Here is a 21080-nt window from a genome sequence, read left to right on the forward strand (position 1 = left end):
TTTAATGACCTAGGTGTATGTAAACTTCCGACTTCAACTGTACACACACATATACACACAGCAGAGGTAACTCTGGGTCTTCCATTCCTGTGGCGGTCCTCATGAGAGCCAGTTTCATCATAACGCTTGATGGTGTTTGCGAATGCACTTGAAGAAACATACAAAGTTCTTGATATTTTCCGTATTGACTGACCTTCATGTCTTAAAGTCATGATGGACTGTCGTTTCTCTTTGCTTATTTGAGCTGTTCTTGCCATAATATGGTATTTTACCAAATAGGGCTATCTTCTGTATACCACTCCTACCTTGTCACAACACAACTGATTGGCTCAAACGCATGAAGAAGGAAAGAAATTCCACAGATTCACTTTTAAAAAGGCACACCAGTTAATTGAAATGCATTCCAGGTGACGACCTCATGAAGCTGGTTGAGAGAATGCCAAGAGTGTGCAAAGCTGTCATCAAGGCAAAGGGTGGCTATTTGAAGAATCTCAAATATAAAATATATTTTGATTTGTTTAACACTTTTTTGGTTACTACATGATTCCATATGTGTTATTTCATAGTTTTGATGTCTTCACTATTATTCTACAATGTAGAAAATAGTACAAATTAAGAAAAAGCCTTGAATGAGTAGGAGTGTCCAAACTTTTGACTGGTACTGTATGTGTGTGTGGGTATATACCTTCCTAATATTGAGTTGCACCCCCATTTGCCCTCAGAACAGCCTCAATTCGTCGGGGCATGGACTCTACAAGGTGTCAGAAGCATTCCGCAGGGATACTGGCCTATGTTGACGCCAATGCTTTCCACAGTTTTGTCAAGTTGGCTGGATGTCCTTTGGGTGGTGGACCATTCTTGATACACACGGGAAACTGTTGAGCGTGAAAAACCCAGCGACGTTGCAGTTCTCGACACACCTTTAAACTGGTGCGCCTAGCACCTACTACCATACCCTGTTCAAAGGCACTTAAATCAGTTTGCTTGCCCATTCACCCTCTGAATGGCACACATACACAATCAATGTCTCAATTGTCTCAAATCTTAAAGATCCTTCTTCAACCTGTCTCCTCCTCTTCATCTACACTTATTGAAGTAGATTTATCAAGTGACATCAATAAGGGATCATAGCGTTCACCTGGATTCACCTGGTCAGTCTGTCATGGAAAGAGCAGGTGTTCCTAATGTTTTCTTCACTCAGTCTCTCTGTCCATCTGTTGTATGTATTTGTTTGCAGGATTCTCATCAATGTACATTTTATATTTGTTTTATAGAATAATATATTTTATGTTTCTATTTGACCTCAAAAGACAACTGATACAAGGATTGGGCACCTAGAAGTTCTAGCCTTTCAATATTCAAGGTCTACCTTTTTTCATCATCTGGCCTTCCCTTTTCTCTCTCTCCACCTGTTTAGGAGGCCCTGCACACGTACCCTCAGATGTCGGCGGACCCCCTGGACTCAGGAGCTGTGAGGGTGCAGTTCAGTGGGGAGGGCTACAACCGTAAGACTCTCAATGGAGTCAAGAAGAGCCTACCCAAACCACAGGTGTGTGTTTGTAGGTAATTCTGTGTGTTGGAGGGGTTTGGTTGTCCATCTCTTTCATAAGTTGATAAAGTGTGTGTATTTCCATGTCGCGCTGTTGAACCTTGATTATATGTGGATTTCTTTTTCTTCATATATTGTTTTTAATCTATTAGTTTAATCTCTGTCTTTCCCCCCAGGAGCTTAAACTGTCAACAGAATCCTGTCGGATCTACAGCCTCTATCACTCCCTGCATCATTATAAATATCATACATTCTTACACTGTAAGAAAGAGGTAAGGACATCAGACCTGTATTTTATACTATTGTAATAGATAGGCCTCTTTTGATATATATTTATCTTGTTGCGATATTTAAATAGTGTATCAAGAACAGTTATTTTTCTCCCCTGCTGTGGTTTATTTAAATACTTTTTTTCAATTTACCCAGCAGAAATATTAGTCCATGTGTTTTTAATTCCCATATCATTGCTTAAAGACACAAGCTTAAGAGTCGTAATATATATTGTGTTTCATATGTCCCCTGCTGACATAGTCAACTAAATTAAATTCATACTTCATTGCCAATCAACAATGGTTGATAGGAATTCTAAATATTGTGTTTATATTAATATTGTGTTTTCCCAGCATACATCATATATTGTTTATTCCTTGGGTAGATACACTATAGCCTAGAGACACATGTACTTCTATTTTTCAAATAGACATACTATTACCATAGTCAAAATATATATTGTGCTTATTTTTGTGTTTCCTTGGCAGACATCATATATTGAGTTTATATTCTGTCTTCCCCGGCAGACCAACACTATAGAGCAGGCAGCTGAGGACCCTGGGCAGGAGGAGGTGGTGCAGCAGTGTATGGCCAACCAGGGCTGGCTGGACACCCTCTTCAACTCCTTCATCGAGCTGCTCACACTCAGCACCAAGGCCTGAGAGACAGACCGAGGGGAAGGAAGATGGAAAGAAAGAGGGCGAGCCAAAGAACACAAGGCACAGAAACTAGGGCCCCAGAAACGGAGAGGTGGGTGAACGAGTGGAAACGAGGAATAGAGTTGTATAGAGGCCCCATCCCACCTGGAGTCGTGTGGGTCTGACAATTTGAAAGGCCACTCTAGGAACAAGAAGGTTGGTAGGTGTGACCTTGGAGAGTGACTTCTCCTTAGTTGCTCAATTACTAAAATATAGAAATTACTTGACCTTGAGAATGGATGATGACCCCACAGGAGCTGGGGTCGTCCCTGATGGGTCAAGAGAGGAGACTGACCAATCAGGAGACAAAGACCAACGTTAGGGGTCACAGAGAAAAGACAAGGCAAAAGGAGGAGCTATTGCACCAAGTCACGGAGGGTTGTCATACTGACATTGTAAAACTGCGTCAGTCCAAAACGGTTCAGAGAGAATCTATTAGTTTCGTTTTTACATAAATTATATTTTAAAGACTATAACGGCTTTTAACAAGTGGACGTGGGCGAGAATGCTTTTTAAAACATTGCATTAGAGGAGTGCTGTGAGCGGTGTGACTATATGGGCTTGTCTGTGGAAAGGATGCAACATAAAGGTGTTAATTCTCTTGCTCGCTCTGTGACAGTAGTCGGCAGTACCGGCGCGCTATGTGGTAGTATATAAACACATTTGTATTATTTATATGAGGTTTTTAATATAAACTCTCACAAGCGCTGGGATGCCGCCTTAGCATTTGAAGTAACATTTTTCACAGGTTATACATAATATTGTACACCCACATATCCGAGCTGTCTTCCTTTTTTTTCCTATACAAAAGATGGGAGGATGAGACAAACGCAGTATCAACTGTCTGTAAAAGGGGAGAATGGGAGAGTATATTTGAAACTTAGACATTGTAGTGCTTTAGTTCATTCATCAGAATGATGCAGGTTCAAAGTGAAAGAAACTAATAACCGTGTCCAGTTCCCTTACATGAGTGGTTATAAATAAGTAATATTTAAAGAGGAAATAGTCATTTCATTTTTATCAGTTTGATGTTTGTGCATATTACTATGTTTCCAAAATAAGTAAATCAAATGTTCCTTCGAAAGAAAGTCTTTGTGTAAATATTGTACAGTTCTTGACACATTGTTTTCTTCTGTACATTAACCCTGTATTTGAAAAACAAATAAAACCTGCAAAGGACAATTTGTTGAAATCAATGAATGTATATGAAATGCAACAACTCCTCCGCTATGCTGATCCTCAACACTCGGGCCCCACAAGGGTGCATGCTCAGCCCCCTCCTGTACTCCCTGTTCACCCATGACTGCGTGGCCACGCACATCTCAAACTCAATCATCAAGTTTGCAGACGACACAAGTGGTAGGCCTGTTTACCAACAACGATGAGGTGAAGGCCTCTCCCTCAACGTCAACAAAACAAAGGAGCTGATTGTGGACTTCAGGAGACAGCAGAGAGCAGGTGAAAAGCTTCAAGTTCCTCGGCGTGCACATCACTGACAACCTGAAATGGTCCATCCACACAGACAGTGTGGTGAAAAAGGTGCAACAACAGCACCTCTTCAACCTCAGGAGGCCTGTTCACCCCACTACCATCTAGGTAGTGGGGTGAACGAGACAGAAACGCGGTATCAACTGTCCCTCGTTCCACAGAGGGAAGTGTGTGCCCGGGTTTTCACTCCTCCCTTGTACTTGATTGATTGAATTAAGGTCACTGATTAGTAAGGAACTCCTCACCTGGTTGGCTAGGTCTTAATTGAAAGTAAAATACAAAAACCAGCCGACATTAAGCCCTCCACGAAATGAGTTTGACACCCCTGATCTAGAAGGCAGAGACAGTACAGGTGCATCAAAGCTGGGACCGAGACTGAAAAACAGCTTCAATCTCCAGGCCATCAGACTGTTAAATAGTCACCACTAGCCAGCCTCCGCCCAGTACCCTGCCCTGAACTTAGTCACTGTAACCACCCGGTACTCTACCCTGCACCTTAGAGACTATGGAGGACTAAAAGTGCCACAATTAAATAAATAAATACACCATTAAATAATTACTTAAATGTGTCATTAATTAATTCAAATTAGAATTAAATACATAAATGTGTAATTAAATGTATCATTAATTAATTCAAATACCGATTCATTTTATGTAAAATACATATATAATTATTTCACTATTTACATTTACATTTCATGATCCTGCATTGCAGTGATTCATGAATTACTTAAAACTGTCAAACTGACCCATCAAAAGTTGGTAGGCGGAACCTAACGCCTGATTGGTTACCCTCTGCATCAAGCCAAGACAAATCAATTCCGGATAATGTCAGCAGGTCCTGCTTCTACATCCTCTGCTAAGTTTAAAATGTCTCTAACCAACTCCCTGGAAAGTTCACGGAGATCCTCCATTGTCTCTATCCAGGTTGGCCTACTCTACTTCAGACCAAAGCAATGGATCAGACTAGATTCGCGTTAGCCCCGCCCACTGACTTTGATGGGTCAGTTTGACAGTTTTAAGTAATTCATGAATCACTGCAATGCAGGATCATGAAATGTAAATGTAAATAGTGAAATAATTATATATGTATTTTACATAAAATGAATCGGTATTTGAATTAATTAATGATACATTTAATTACACATTTATGTATTTAATTCTAATTTTAATTAATTAATGACACATTTAAGTAATTATTTAATGGTGTATTTATTTATTTAATTGTGGCACTTTTAGTCCTCCATAAGAGACTGCTGACCTATGTACATAGTCATTGAACACTGGTCACTTTAATAATGTTAACATACTGTTGTTTTACCCACTTCATATGTATATTACTGTATTCTAGTCAATGCTCATCCTGTATAACTACTGCTGTATACCAGGGACATCACTAGACATTCAGAACATCCGGGGCTCAGCCCTGAAGACCAGGGGTTGACTCCGGGGGAATTAATATTAATTCAATGGATTGTGGTCAGTAAAACCATGGAATATGGTGTCAGTATACTATTTTTAATCTATTAGCAAGTACAAAGTACAAGTGCATAACTACATCGTAATTTTCCATGAATTTCTTTGGGGGAAAGTATTTATCATTTTGTTGCAATGTTTTCATAAACCATGTATAATATTTGATTGTTAATAAAAAAAGCCTCATGTTGATTTTGGTCACATTACTGTTAACTAATGCGAGCTAGTCATGCTGTGCACATTGTGCAGTTCCAAAATAATCCAAATGATGGCAGCCTAAACCATAAATTAATGTTTTGCATGAAAACTCGTTACGTGCAATATAGCAGGATTGGGATTTTAGACTGCCATCCTTTGAATTATGTTGAAACTGCATAAACTCACAGCAGTGGGTTTGCATTATAACTAGAGTGGGGTGTGGGGGGACAACTTTTGCAGTTCAAACGCACACACTAAACACGCTTGAAAATCATGATTTTATCATATTTGTGTTAAATCACAACCCAAGGTCAAGTAGCTACAGGACAATATTTCCACCTAATTAATTACACAAAAACAAATACACCACAGCCAACACTCCTGTATTAACACTTCACCATTTTACACACATGTACATACTAACATACAATCCTTTCTCCAACTAAATATTCACAATGTTCGCGAGTTATATTACACAGTACTAGGATGTTAGTTCATAAAGATTAGAAATTAAACAAAATGAAACTGTAGGAGCAAACCTGTCTATGACTTCACTCTTTCCCAAGTGTGTTAGTATGTATATATTTGTCAATTGTCATGATGCATTCTATCTTGGGTCATTGGGCTCCTAAGCCAGGTATGTAGACTGTCTTAATGCACTGAAAGATCTCTCACATCTGTTAAATGGGATGGTCAGTGCGGCCTGTATGATTGCCTTCAGTGATGGGAACATATCAGGGTCTAACAATATATACACACAGGAAAAAAAATTTTTTAGAGGTAATGTTTAGCAATGACTACTTCCTCTGACTTGAGAGGAATATGCCATGTTTGTTTTATGTGGGCCTGTCCTGTGTTCTCGCCCTGTCCTGTCTGCTCCCCTCTCTTCCTTGCTGTCTGAAGTTCTGCTTTCCTCGATCTCCTAAATTATTACAGAGACGGCATAATATCAGTGCCGTAGCAATATGGAGTATTCTGAACAGACAAACACACAGAGAAGCAATATACGCACACACACACACAACATGAACAACAGGCAAATAATGTTTACCTGAATTGAGCTAAAGGTAAAATCCGGGATAATTTCTGTTCCTTAATGATATTAGCAGTTCACTCAATCTTTAACCTGATTAACGTTCAACTGTCTTACCTTCACTAACCACAATACCGGTGTTCTCTGTCGATATAGCAACAAAACAATATCGAAATGCATGCAACCATGGGGCAAAACCGATGAGGTTGGCTTAGATTGTTAACATGTAAGCTATATTTCGTCTCCAATGTTTATTGAAAACAAATACATTTGCACAATGTACACTTGTTTCAAATACATCATTACAGTTGTTGGTAAGCTAGCTAGCGAATATTAGCCATATTTGCATTGACATGAAATCAGTCAAAACACCTCAAAACAAGATGATATGAATAACATGATGAAATAAGCCACTTATGATTCCCCACATGGCAGTGTCATTCTTGCTAGCAATCTGGCCATCCAGAATCACAACAGGCTGATTTATGCCCCATGCCATGGAAGCGCGCACATCGTTTTCGTGACGTTGTCAGCCAACCCATCTATGTAGCTAGATGCAAAATATATATTGTAAACACACACAATCTATTCACTTACTCCTGCAAATACAACAACCGTCTCTGTGTTTGCTGAGCTGCATCTTCAATTCCGTAAATCCATCTTCTATAAATTGGCAAAGAAATTAACTAAACTATCCAGCTTTGTTTTTTCAACACCTTATTGAGCTGACGTTACCAAAAGTAGCTAACGTCATGTTAGCCTTAAATTAGATAGCTTTCTTTATTAGTATTTTTTTTGCATATTTTGACAGTACTTAGACAGTAATTGGTTAGTTAGTGATACTTTGTCGGGTGGTGAACAGAGCTCAGGCAGTTGGATTCAGTGTCCAGATAGCTAATCAATAACTGTACTGTCAAAACCCTGCTCATAAAATTGTCTAGGTTGCTAATGAAGCAGCACTGCTAGATAGACTGGGTAGTCCCTCACGTTAGTTAGTTAGCTTAACGTTATCTGTCAGTGCAGCGTTTGAGTCAACATGTTGAAATGTAAATTACTCGAATCTGGCTTACTGTGAGGTCAATAACTCTAAATAACATCATCATGGGCTAACAAAATGTGCTATAGTAATAACAAGCTAACCAAGTTTACCTCCAGTTCTCCTCATCTTTGCGCCACAGAACAATGAAACACATATTTCACGGGATTTTTAAATATGAAGCATCCGCTTGGCATTTCCACTGGTGGGCATTGGGAGAAGATGGATTTTGCCCAAAAGTCTGCACATTTTCTCACCGATGAAACATTTGATCTCAATACAGTTTTCTGTTCCCAAAACTAGAATATGTTGTGAACAGAGTGGACTAAGGTTTGTAGACTTTACCCTTTGCAAAAGTTTTAAAAAATCGCGTTTAGAAGGAGTGGAAAGGCAAATTGAGCTATTGCACACGCGCACTTCACAAAGTAGGCGTTCCCTAACGGAAATATACAGATTATGATAGAACGCGCCAGTAGGATCTCGCTAGCTCGTGCTTGGCTCTGCCTCCCTCCTTGCTTGTTCTGCCCACTATCGCTCATTTGTTTCCATTGAAAACGACCGGCTGTGGTCTATCTTGGTTTAGTTATACAAATCTTTGTCAGAGAATGAACAGTCCCCACGCGCGCCGAAATATAATTTTTGGGGACAAATCAAAAATGACTTTGGAAAACCACTTTGACTCCGCCTCCTAAAGTGCCACCGTACACAGAAATGGCAGCACTAAAAAGACAGGGCAGGCCAGGGCTCATGTTTGGAGTATTCATTGCGGTGTGTAATGCAGTGTAGCCTACAGTAGATTGTTTTACACCATCTCAGCAGGTCAAAAGACTCGGGGCTGAGACAAAATCATTCGGGGCTGAAGCCCCGAAAGCCCGGGTCTGGTGACGTCAATGCTGTACACACCTTTTAAATTCTTATACTGTCCATATTCTCTATATACACACCATCATTATACATATATATTTATATTCCGGACTCATTGTTCGTTCGGATATTTGCTTGATTTCTGTCTTTTTTATTTTTTGGATTTGTGTGTATTGTTCGGTATTACTGCACTGTTGGAGCTAGAAACATAAGCATTTCGCTGCACCTGCGATAACATCTGCAAAATAATTTATGTGTAGGCGACCAATACAATTTGATTTCATTTTGAAATAGTGTAACTACGCCACCTAGTGGTATTGGATAGATCACAAAAGGGAAGTTACCTCAGAGCTGTTTGTGACGTAGAAACTGGAAAACGAAACTGAAGACACGGGATTTCCCAAGAAAGCCTTAGAAAAGTCGCTTGATAGGACATACATATACCTCATTTTGAATTTGATGGCAGTTTCTGTAGGCACGGTCGATACACACTTGACATTTTTTGCATAATATATCTAAGGATAATTACCACACTGAGCTTTACTTTAACCCAGACAATACTGATTCGTAGGTAAGAGGACCTTTAAATGTGCAATTCTTTGTAGGTGCAATTCTTTTTAGCGTTACTCAATCTAATGCAAATGTAAATTCGCTAACGTTACCAGTGTGTGTGTGTGTGAGTAATCTCTGGTAATATGATTGGTTACGGTCCTGAACTAGCAATGAGTAGCTAGGATTATGCGTAACATGCACAATGGATACATTTATGATACAGATATAGTAGTTGCATTTCTTTAAAATCCATAATCTATGATACACAGCCTAAACCAGAATCATAGCAGTTTTTAAATACATAGATACATCCATAGATGTGTAATATATGTGTGGCATTTGTCGAATTATTTTTACACAAAGCATATGAATACTCAACCCCTGTTTATAATTTTCAATGCGAATGTACCGTCTAATCTGAATGCTTGGCTATATTTTGATTATCTCTGACTTTAAAAAGCTTGCATTTTTGTAATATGATGACCCCTATGACTGTTACTTTAACTTTTTTTCATTCTATCGCTTCTATCATTTGCAGTCTGTGTATGTAAATGCATGTGTCTTGCTTTTTCATCTTTTTTAAAGAGTAAAAAATAACGATTTTTTTTTTCCTTAATAATTTAGGTATGTGATTTACAGAAAGATACTGACTATACTGACCACCTTTTATTTTATACATATTGTCCCCAGTGGACACAGGCTGTCACAAATTAACAATGCTCTTCTTTAACCCTTTTAGATTCAGAAATGTCTCAATCCAAACCGCTCCTCATCCCTTGGTTGCGGGAACAGATAAATAGTGGCCAGTACCCAGGGGTTACCTGGACCAATCAGGAGCGAACAGAGTTCTGCATTCCATGGAAACATGCTTTGAGGCAGGATTCCTGCAGCGATGATGTACTTATTTTCAAGGTAAAGTCAATATCTCACTCTTCACTTAAAAAATAAATAATAACAGTGTTACTCACCATTTACTGCTCCCAATGCTTAAAGGAAAGTTTATTGTTTCATTAGCCCATTGTTTATAGTCCCAAAATGTGTTGCATGTTAGCAATCAAGTTTTCAAGATATATAACTTTCAAAATACAGAAATACAGCTGGTATGATACAGCCCCCACTTCTCCTCCTTAGGGGTGGGCTGAGGTTAGCAATGGCAGGGCTCAAGGCGACCCCTCCATCTGGAAGAGAAACTTCCGTGCTGCCCTCCGAGCCAAGGGGTTCAAAATGCTCTTTGACAACAAAAATGATGCAGCCAACCCCCACAAACTGTTCCAGTGGCCAGATGAGGCACCCACGGGAGGTAAAGCACCAACCAAAAAAACAAAGGGAAAACAACAATTCAATGCTTGAATTATTATTAAAACAATGACATATGGATGTGACATAGGAGTGAAATTTGAGCAAATACAACACGTTCTCTTTAATTTACAGTAATTGGCCAAGAGGTAAACATTTAGTGAAAGTTGCAACAATATTACAGTATATCTAAATGAGATGAAATTACACTCAATCTTTTAGTTTTCTCTCTCTTCAACCTTGTCCATCTCTAAAGGATCTCAGGACCCGGAACCTGATCTGTATCAAGATCCCAGTCCATTACAAAAAGTGAGTGTGCTTATAAGAATTCTCACTTCTTGTGAATGAAATGCAGTGCCTGTACTGTAAAATCTTTTCTTCTTTTTCCCCACCTCTGCTCTTTTAGAGTCATGGTCTACCATCTTTTGATGACCTTTACTGTACAGCAGAAGAAACTGTATACACAGGTAATGCAGATAAAAGTTTAACGTGACAATTTAATGACAAGCTTTCAGGAAATGTATGATGTTTAATGCAATCTAAAAGTCTGGAGAAGTAGGGTAATTTTACATTTATGAAATGTACTATGTCTCTTTTGTTATCTCATGTTATGTCTTCACTCATAATCTTTCCCACAACTACTCACCAGCGGAGGGGATCTCCACCACTTTCAACCAGGATATACTTCAGGAATGTCTGCAAGGGTTGAACATTGAACAAACAGGTAGGAACCAACCATTCCAATGTGGTACTCTAGACCAGGGGCCTCCAACAGGTCAATCGCGAGCTACCAGTAGTTATGGAAAATATATTTCACAGCAGTTTCGATGGTTCAATGATTCTATACATTATACTTGCTTGTTTTGTCACTTAAACTGAAATTAGGTGAACTATTAGAATTTTAGTAACCAGGAAATAACGGAGTGATTTCAGCATAGTGCATCTTTAAGCCTTTTTCTGGACTAGAAAGCACTAGGCTTAATCTGTGTCCGGGAAACCGGCCCATAATAATTATCATAATATAGGCTATTATCCAAGTCTTTCTCTTCACTCTTCCAACCTCTTCTGCAGAGGCTGTTCAGGGTTATGAACTCCCCGTCAAGCAACAGCAATATCAAATGGAGGGCGCGATTGGAGGGCATGTTTTGCCTGGGCAACAGCTGTATCCGGTTGTAATGGAGGATGCTGTGGGAGGAGCCATGTTGCCCGAGCAACCAGTGTATCCAATGGATGGAGTCGTTGGTGGTGCCCATGAACAGCAGGTGGTGGAGCAGTTCACAAATACATTGTCCAGAACCATGGTGGGCGAAAATTTTAGTAAGTTATGGATATTATTTGATTACTACTTGTGGTTGTTAGAATTGAAGAGAAGTTAATGCCAATTGGCTTCTCTTCACACAGTAGTTGGTGTCTATATCTTAGAAAAAGGTACAGTGGGGAGAACAAGTATTTGATACACTGCCGATTTTGCAGGTTTTCCTACTTACAAAGCATGTAGAGGTCTGTAATTTTTATCATAGGTACAGTTCAACTGTGAGAGACGGAATTTAAAACAAAAATCCAGAAAATCACATTGTATGATTTGTAGGTAATTAATTAGCATTTTATTGCATGACATAAGTATTTGATACATCAGAAAAGCAGAACTTAATATTTGGTACAGAAACCTTTGTTTGCAATTACAGAGATCATACGTTTCCTGTAGGTCTTGACCAGGTTTGCACACACTGCAGCAGGGATTTTGGCCCACTCCTCCATACAGACCTTCTCCAGATCCTTCAGGTTTCGGGGCTGTCGCTGGGCAATACGGACTTTCAGCTCCCTCCAAAGATTTTCTATTGGGTTCAGGTCTGGAGACTGGCTAGGCCACTCCAGGACCTTGAGATGCTTCTTACGGAGCCACTCCTTAGTTGCCCTGGCTGTGTGTTTCGGGTCGTTGTCATGCTGGAAGACCCAGCCACGACCCATCTTCAATGCTCTTACTGAGGGAAGGAGGTTGTTGGCCAAGATCTCGCGATACATGGCCCCATCCATCCTCTCCTCAATACGGTGCAGTGTCCTGTCCCCTTTGCAGATAAGCATCCACAAAGAATGATGTTTCCACCTCCATGCTTCACGGTTGGGATGGTGTTCTTGGGGTTGTACTCATCCTTCTTCTTCCTCCAAACACGGCGAGTGGAGTTTAGACCAAAAAGCTCTATTTTTGTCTCATCAGACCACATTACCTTCTCCCATTCCTCCTCTGGATCATCCAGACGGTCATTAGCAAACTTCAGACGGGCCTGGACATGCGCTGGCTTGAGCAGGGGGACCTTGCGTGCGCTGCAGGATTTTAATCCATGACGGCGTAGTGTGTTACTAATGGTTTTCTTTGAGACTGTGGTCCCAGCTCTCTTCAGGTCATTGACCAGGTCCTGCCGTGTAGTTCTGGGCTGATCCCTCACCTTCCTCATGATCATTGATGCCCCACGAGGTGAGATCTTGCATGGAGCCCCAGACCGAGGGTGATTAACCGTCATCTTGAACTTCTTCAATTTTCTAATAATTGCGCCAACAGTTGTTGCCTTCTCACCACGCTGCTTGCCTATTGTCCTGTAGCCCATCCCAGCCTTGTGCAGGTCTACAATTTTATCCCTGATGTCCTTACACAGCTCTCTGGTCTTAGCCATTGTGGAGAGGTTGGAGTCTGTTTGATTGAGTGTGTGGACAGGTGTCTTTTATACAGGTAACGAGTTCAAACAGGTGCAGTTAATACAGGTAATTAGTGGAGAACAGGAGGGCTTCTTAAAGAAAAACTAAAAGGTCTGTGAGAGCCGGAATTCTTACTGGTTGGTAGGTGATCAAATACTTATGTCATGCAATAAAATGCAAATTAATTACTTAAAAATCATACAATGTGATTTTCTGGATTTTAGTTTTAGATTCCGTCGCTCACAGTTGAAGTGTACCTATGATAAAAATTACAGACCTCTACATGCTTTGTAAGTAGGAAAACCTGCAAAATCGTCAGTGTATCAAATACTTGTTCTCCCCACTGTATATAATTTGAAATTGTAATATGTGGGCTTGCCAATGTTAATAGTTTCAATGCTTATAGGGGTGCTCAAGATTGTGTTCAGCAGGCATTGTAACCAAACGTTTTTGCAACAGAAAACACAATCTGTGTTCTACATGAACAAGTTGAACCTCCTTGTTCCCTCCATTTCAAAATGTTTTTTCTCTACTGAAAACAACCCTGGTTTATAATGGGAGTGCCACTCCCGTGGGCTTACCCATAGTTTCAGTGCTGTATCTAGACACTATATGGTCATGCACAGAACACTGTATCTTTCCCCAGGTTTAGTTGTTCCTCCTCTCATCTTGACAACAATCTATTATTTTCCTTTCTTCCCCTAGAGACCCATTTCAGGGTGTCTGTGTACTACCGGGGAGTGAAGATGCCTGAGCAGCTGGTTGAGAATGAGGCAGGGTTCAGATTAGTCTACAGGTAAAATGGCATATAGCACAGCTAGGCTACATGTTTGTCATTTTTTTGTCTATTGTGTTTTTGATTATGAACCCAGGACGATTAGCCCTGATGGACTAATAGGTATCTCTGTCTCTACTAGACCTGAACTCACACAACCGCTTCTGGACCCAGACTCTGGCCTGAATCTGGTCTCTCTGCCCAGTCCACCACCTGTCCGGGATGAAACCCAGGCCAAACTGACCCAAGATATCCTGACTCTCCTGGGAGAGGGCCTGGAGGTGGGAGCCTCAGGGTCCATCATCTACGGACTCCGTAAGGGTGGAACTAAGGCCTTCTGGAGCTTTGACAAGTTTGACAAGAGCAGGAGGCCCCAGGCAGTGTCCAAATTCCCGGCGCCACTATATCAGGCCAAGGACTTCTATGGAGGTGAAAGAGGATAATATACACTACCAGTCAAAAGTTTGGACACACCTACTCATTCAAGGGTTTTTCTTAATTTTTACAATTTTCTGCATTTTAGAATAATAGTGAAGACATAAAAACTATGAAAAATACACAAATAGAATCATGTATTAATCAAAAAAGTGTTAAACAAATCAAAATATATTTTATATTTGAGATTCTTTAAAATAGCCACCCTTTGCCTTGATGACAGCTTTGCACACTCTTGGCATTCTCTTAACCAGCTTCATGAGGTGGTCACCTGGAATGCATTTCAATTAACAGGTGTGCCTTCTTAAAAGTAAATTTGTGGAATTTCTTTATTTCTTAATGCGTTTGAGCCAATCAGTTGTAGGGGTGGTATACAGAAGATAGCCCTATTTGGTAAAAGACCAAGTCCATATTATGGCAAGAACAGCTCAAATAAGAAAAGACAAACGACAATCCATCATTACTTTAAGACATGAAGGTCAGTTAATCCTTCTGCGATTCATTTATAATTCAAGGCACACTTAACTAGCATGGCTACCACAGCATTCTGCAGCGATACGCCATCCCATCTGGTTTGGGCTTAGTGGGACTATCATTTGTTTTTCAACAGGACAATGACCCAACACACCTCCAGACTGTGTAAGGGATATTTTACCAAGAAGGAGAGTGATGGAGTGCTGCATCAGATGACCTGGCCTCCATAATCCCCCGACCTCAACCCAATTGAGATGGTTTGGGATGAGTCGGATGGCAGAGTGAAGGAAAAGCAGCCAACAAGTGCTCAGCATATGTGGGAACTCCTTCAAGACTGTTGGAAAAGCATTCCAGGTGAAGCTGGTTGAGAGAATGCCAAGAGTTTGCAAAGCTGTCATCAAGGCAAAGGGTGGCTATTTGAAGAATCTCAAATATAAAATATATTTTGATTTGTTTAACACTTTTTTTTTGGTTACTACATGATTCCATGTGTGTATTTTTCATAATTTTTATGTCTTCACTATTATTCTACAATGTAGAAAATAGTAAAAAATAAAGAAAAACCCTTGAATGAATAGGTGTGTCCAAACCTTTGACTGGTACTGAAAACTGAGACAGATTAATTTTTTTAGAAACTTCTTAAAGGGGAAGTTCAGTATTTATTTATTGTAAGATGGTTCCTCAACCTGAAAGTAGTCTATGGGCCAGGAGAAACTGTAGTCCATGTTTCAGCTTCACCCAGTACAAACTTCAGCTAACTTTAGCCACCGCTAGCTAAAGATCAATGGGAGTGATAGGAGCGACCTTGCAATTTTCAAAACGGATTGGCTGTGTGACCAGATTATCTGGACACCTCTTCCCGATAGCTAAACAGCCGTCCGTACCTTCTGCGCATATGCTACTTCACACACTATTTTTCTACATAGCTCCCCTGCTCCCTCTGCTGCTGCTTTTGGCTCTCTTCCTGTTCTCATCCTGTTCTTTGTCTGTTGTAACTATAAATGACATGATCGCATTTTTCTCAGATGCGGCCAAAACTCAACAGCGCACACCACTAGGCAAAATATGTGCTTTGTTTGAAACAAAACACAGGTATGCAACAGTTTGTTAACACCATCTGCTAAAAGAAATCGGTCACGAAACAACACTGTACATAATTCAAGAAGATCTAAATATATATTGCCATGAAACTGATTGAGATTATATGGTTGCCATGCAGATGCTACATGGACATTTCACTGGTAAAACGTAAAGAATTATAATTCACGATTGACAGTAATAAAGGGGAAGGGGGAGCAGCGGCTACGTAATTTTTGTTTGCCTAAAGTAACTCATGCGCAGAAAGTGATACGGTTGTTTAGCTCTGGAAAATAGTCGTCCCCCCAGGGTGGAAAACCTTTAACGGTTGCCCATATCCATCGATTTTTAGCTAGCAGTTGCTTAAGATAGCTGAAGTTTTTAGTGAAGAAAACCTAACCACGGATTAAGCCCAAATCACACGGGTAGTGTATTTTTTTTTTTATATGCGTGTGAACGAGTGTGTTTACGCTGGAAATAGAATGGATGGGAGTGAATAAGAGAAAACAGACAGGCCGTGGGCATCAACTGCGTCACGAGCTGAATTGTGTTTCGGAATTATATATCACATTGTCAATATCATTCCTTGTCGGTATCACTGTTGCTTACAGCCAATTTGATTCATACAGTTCAAAGTGCATGGTTATTGAGTGCCTTGGTTCAAATGAATCAAATTTGGTCTAGAGATTGTGTGGGTCGTTTGTAGAAAGGGAATTCAAGGAATTGTTATGATCTTCCCTACTTAGCTAAGTAAAATTGTATGGTTAAAAATATATTGGGCTGTAGGCTATGGTTTAGGCCTATCTGACAAATAGGCTACCTATTTGAAAACAATGCAGCAGCCTACCTGTGTTAAATTTGATGGGGATATAGCCTAGACTACGGCTGGGAAACTTGAGGAATGAGGTAACTCCGATTTCAAGAGAGAGTACAACTTTTTAGAATTACTTTTCATGACAACGCAGGTGTACACTACGCTGTGTATGTGAATTAATGCTTGCGACTCTCTCACGCGCAAATTCACGCCATCGACGGACGTCCCCCGTGTGATTTTGGCTTTACAGTTTCTCCTCGCCCATAGACGACTTTCAGGGTTAGGAAACATCTAACATTAAGTTGTAAAATACTGAACTTGAGAGTGAGTGAGTGAGTGACTCAGTCTTTCAGGTAGATGTGTAGTTCTCTGGCACTGACCTTCAAATCCCTTCACCCTCTTCCCTTCTTTCTCCAGGGCTGTTGAAGTTCATGAACAGTCATGAAGGAGAATGTCCCCCCTTCTCTCTATTCTTCTGTCTGGGAGAGAAGTGGCCAGACCCGGACAACAGACCCTGGGAGAAGAAACTGGTCATGGTCGAGGTGAGACACACACACACAGTCATCAGCAGGCCTCGTGAACTTGGCATAATTTTGTTTAATAATGCATAATTTCTGTTATCTTGCCATCCTCCTCCGCTCGAGGACCACCTACGCTTGTTAGTAACCTACGATGTGCACTATTAGCAGTTGTGACAAACGGAGCGGTTTCTGTTTTCTTCCTCCGGAATCTGCTCTACGGTTGGGGCTATTTAGCTATTATGACCCTATTCCTGAAAGTTGAAACTCTCAGGAACATGTACATGTCTGCTATTTCTCTATACGACGTTCCCAAGCCGTGCAGAACACATTAGAAGGGACTGACAAAACCTTTTCTACACACACAATTATTACCTGATGATCATCCCTGATGTTTTCCCGAACTTTCCAATACCTTTCTGATGCATTTCACTCACCTTTTGATGAAAATATAAATTGTTACACCTTTAACATATTCAAGTCATTTGACATATTTTCTTATTAGCCTTATAAACATAGAAACCTGGTTGCAGTTTGTATCTGTGCTAGAATGGTTAAAAAGGCCAAAAATATATCGGTATTGGTCGACATCGCAAATAAAGCTAAACGGATATACACTACATGACCAAAAGTATGTGGACACCTGCTCGTCGAACATCTCATTCCAAAATCATGGGCATTAATAGGGAGTTGGTCCCCCCTTTGCTGCTATAACAGCATCCACTCTTCTGAAAAGACTTTCCACTAGATGTTGGAACATTGCTGCTGGGACTTGCTTCCATTCACCCAAAAGAGCATTAGTGAGATCGGGTACTGATGTTGGGCGATTAGGTCTGGCTCATGGTTGGTGTTGGCCAGTCAAGTTCTTCCACAACGATCTCGACAAACCATTTCTGTATGGACCTCGTTTTGTGCACAGGGGCATTGTCATGCTGAAACAGGAAAGGGCCTTCCCCAAACTGTTGCCACAAATTTGGAAGCACAGAATCATCTAGAATGTCATTGAATGCTGTAGCGTTAAGATTTCCCTTCACTGGAACTGAAGGGCCTAGCCCGAACCATGAAAAACAGCCCCAGACCATTATTCCTCCTCCACATTATTCCTCCTCCACCAAACTTTACAGTTGGCACTATGCATTCGGGCAGGTTGTGTTCTCCTTGCATCCGCCAAACCCAGATTTGTCAGTCAGACTGCCAGATGGTGAAGTGTAATTCATCACTCCAGAGAACGCATTTCCACTGCTCCGGAGTCCAATGGCGGCGAGCTTTGCACCACTACAGCCGACGCTTGGCATTGCGCATGGTATCTTACGCTTGTGTGCGGCTGCTCGGTTATGGAAACCCATTTCATGAAGCTCTCCCGACAAACAGTTATTGTGCTGACGTTGCTTCCAGAGGCAGTTTAGAACTCGGTAGTGAGTGTTGTAACCGAGGACAGACTATTTTTACGCGCTTCAGCACTCGGCTGTCCCATACTGTGAGTCCGCCCCTGCACACACTTCTGTTTTGTTTTCTCTGCATGTGTTTTAACTCATGCGCTTTCTCTCTGTCAGGTGGTGTTAACCGCTCTGGAGCTACTGAAGTCAATGGCGGTGGAAGGTGGTGCCTCCTCTCTGCAGTCTGTGGAACTGCAGCTGTCCTTGCAGGAGTCCCTGCAGGAGATGATGGACTTGTGCTAAAGAGGGACTGATCCACCTATAAGGGTTCGCTGTGGAATATGTACAAATACTGAGTATCCCTTCTATCATAAATGTCCACTCGGCATTAGTCACAACGTTTACTATTTTGTATGACCATATCGGATCAACTGTTCAGTACCAAATCAACAGTATGTGAGGGGGAATGGGTTAAATAAGCATTTAAGCTTCATTGTAAACATGTCTAATAGGGATCCCCACTCTGGGGTTTGGGGTTTTTCTTCTCATGTTGTTCATTGATACTGTTATCAACAAGGCATGCAGGGCTCTAAACTGCGACTATTGTGGTCGCATATGCTCCTAAAATATTTTGCTGGCAACCTGGAATTTTATTCCAGGCCTAGAAAAAGAATCACGCAGATAATAATTGTTGTAATGATTAGACTTCGCTGTACCGTTGTTTCCTAGTGCCTTAGAGAAAAAAGCCTGCACAGATTAGTTAGCGTTATAGTTGCAACTTGCACCATTACTAAGCTAAATCGAAACTGATCGTTTCTAGCCCAAACAGTTCAAAAGATTAATTAATTTACCCATGTATACCATAAGACATGAACAGAATGCATCAGTGATTCGTATATGTGCGGTTCGTGCATATGTCTACCACCTTGTGTAGCCATTAGCGATACTAATGATAACTGCCTTCTGGTAGATGGAAATGCTTTCCCAAAAACCTTCTCAATTAAAATGAACTACTACAAAGTAGCCTATGCCTACCTGGCAGAAACATATCATGATGATTTCCATCAACCCATTGAGAAAGGGAAAGTTGTACTGAATGCATTCAACTGAAATGTGTGTTCCGCATTTAACCCAACCCCTCTGAATCAGAGAGGTGCGGGGGGCTGCCGTAATCGACATCATCAGTGCCTGGGAAGCAGTTGTTGTTGGGGGTTAACTGCCTTGCTCAGGCAGAGCGACAGATTTTTATGTTGTCGGCTTGGGGATTCGATCAAGCAACTTTTCTGTTGCTGACTCTGCACACGTGGACTCCAGAAACACCGCTAACCAAACAACAGTCTATGTATTGCTATAGGTGCATGTTGCTACACTCAAAAATGTACATTTCTTAGATTTTTCCCAGACCTCAAATGTGCCCTCCTGATGTGGTTTAATCTCAATCAATTTTAAAATCCACTTTTCTGGTGCTCCTACATTTTATGTTGTGCTCCTGACTTTTTAAAGTTGTGAGCACCAGTGCAGGATTATTCATTGAGGATAAATAGAGGTAATGCATAGCCATGGCATCTATTGCACTTAACAGTCTTAATAAATAATAACTGTAATATGGTACAATGGATTTCACAACTTTATTTAAATGTTTACTGGCCAATAGCATAGCATGTATGTATGAGATTCAATGCATCACTCATAATAACAATCTCATCTCGTTTTCAAAACCACTCGGTATCTCCATAAGACTAGACTTAACTGTATGCTGCTATGAGACTAATTCAGAATACAATAAATAAAAAATACATTTAAAACGTGTTTTAATCTACATTCTTCACTCTGTATTGTCATTGTAGCTGTCCAAAAATACAATTGATGAAATATTTATATATTTACACAGCTTCCCTTCAGCATTCACTCCCATTGGCTGGATAATGTTGTCCCTGTGGACCAATGAGAAGAAATCATGAGCGAGAACAGTTATCAAAAACAGTAGTGCTGAATTCCAAATCGACCCAAGGCATTTGTAGATTTGAGAGGATTGGTAAAGCATTATGATAAAAGGCTGGGTTGAGATGTCGCCATATTGCTTCCACCTATCCAAACCTCTCAGATCTGTAAGCGTGGTACATACTTCCTTCTTTTCACTCTGTCAATTAGGTTTGTATTGTGGAGAAACTACAACGTTGTTGATACATCCTCAGTTTTCTCTTATCACAGCCATTAACCCTCTAGAGATGCTACTCCACTTACACCGCTTAAGCTAGAAAGGCCTTTCAAACTTTAAAATGTGTAAACTGATCTGGATTAGGTTGCTTGCATACAACTTTTTGATACTATTTGTACTTTTTACAGTATTCAAAAGTATGAATACTTTCTGAAGGGGTACAAACAGTGAGTCCATGCAACTTATTATGTGACTTATTAAGCAAATATTTACTTCTGAACGTATTTAGGCTTGCCATAACA

The 21080-nt window shown here is 40.5% G+C and overlaps 2 protein-coding genes across 3 annotated transcripts in view; both read left to right on the plus strand.

Annotated features, from left to right (window-relative positions):
• LOC311130651 (proline-rich protein 12-like) overlaps positions 1-4520 on the plus strand; it is a 46017-nt gene extending 41497 nt beyond the window's left edge. For both annotated transcript variants that reach the window (XM_084163444.1, XM_084163445.1), the window contains 3 exons: positions 1418-1549; positions 1726-1821; positions 2347-4520. In XM_084163444.1, the coding sequence (XP_084019570.1) occupies positions 1418-1549; positions 1726-1821; positions 2347-2481 (363 nt within the window). In that variant the 3' untranslated portion in view covers positions 2482-4520. The remainder of the gene's footprint in view (positions 1-1417; positions 1550-1725; positions 1822-2346) is intronic.
• Positions 4521-8993: 4473 nt separating this feature from the next.
• irf3 (interferon regulatory factor 3) lies at positions 8994-20429 on the plus strand. The gene is made up of 11 exons (XM_084157260.1): positions 8994-9183; positions 9904-10076; positions 10296-10464; positions 10717-10769; positions 10867-10927; positions 11110-11184; positions 11532-11777; positions 13857-13947; positions 14069-14355; positions 17144-17268; positions 18798-20429. Exons 2-11 carry the CDS (start codon positions 9912-9914, stop codon positions 18921-18923), a joined length of 1398 nt encoding a protein of 465 aa, XP_084013386.1. The 5' UTR covers positions 8994-9183; positions 9904-9911; the 3' UTR covers positions 18924-20429.
• The last annotated feature ends 651 nt before the right edge of the window (positions 20430-21080 follow it).

The sequence above is a fragment of the Coregonus lavaretus genome (assembly GCF_964263955.1).
Source record: "Coregonus lavaretus genome assembly, chromosome: 1".
Taxonomy (NCBI): Eukaryota; Metazoa; Chordata; class Actinopteri; order Salmoniformes; family Salmonidae; genus Coregonus; species Coregonus lavaretus.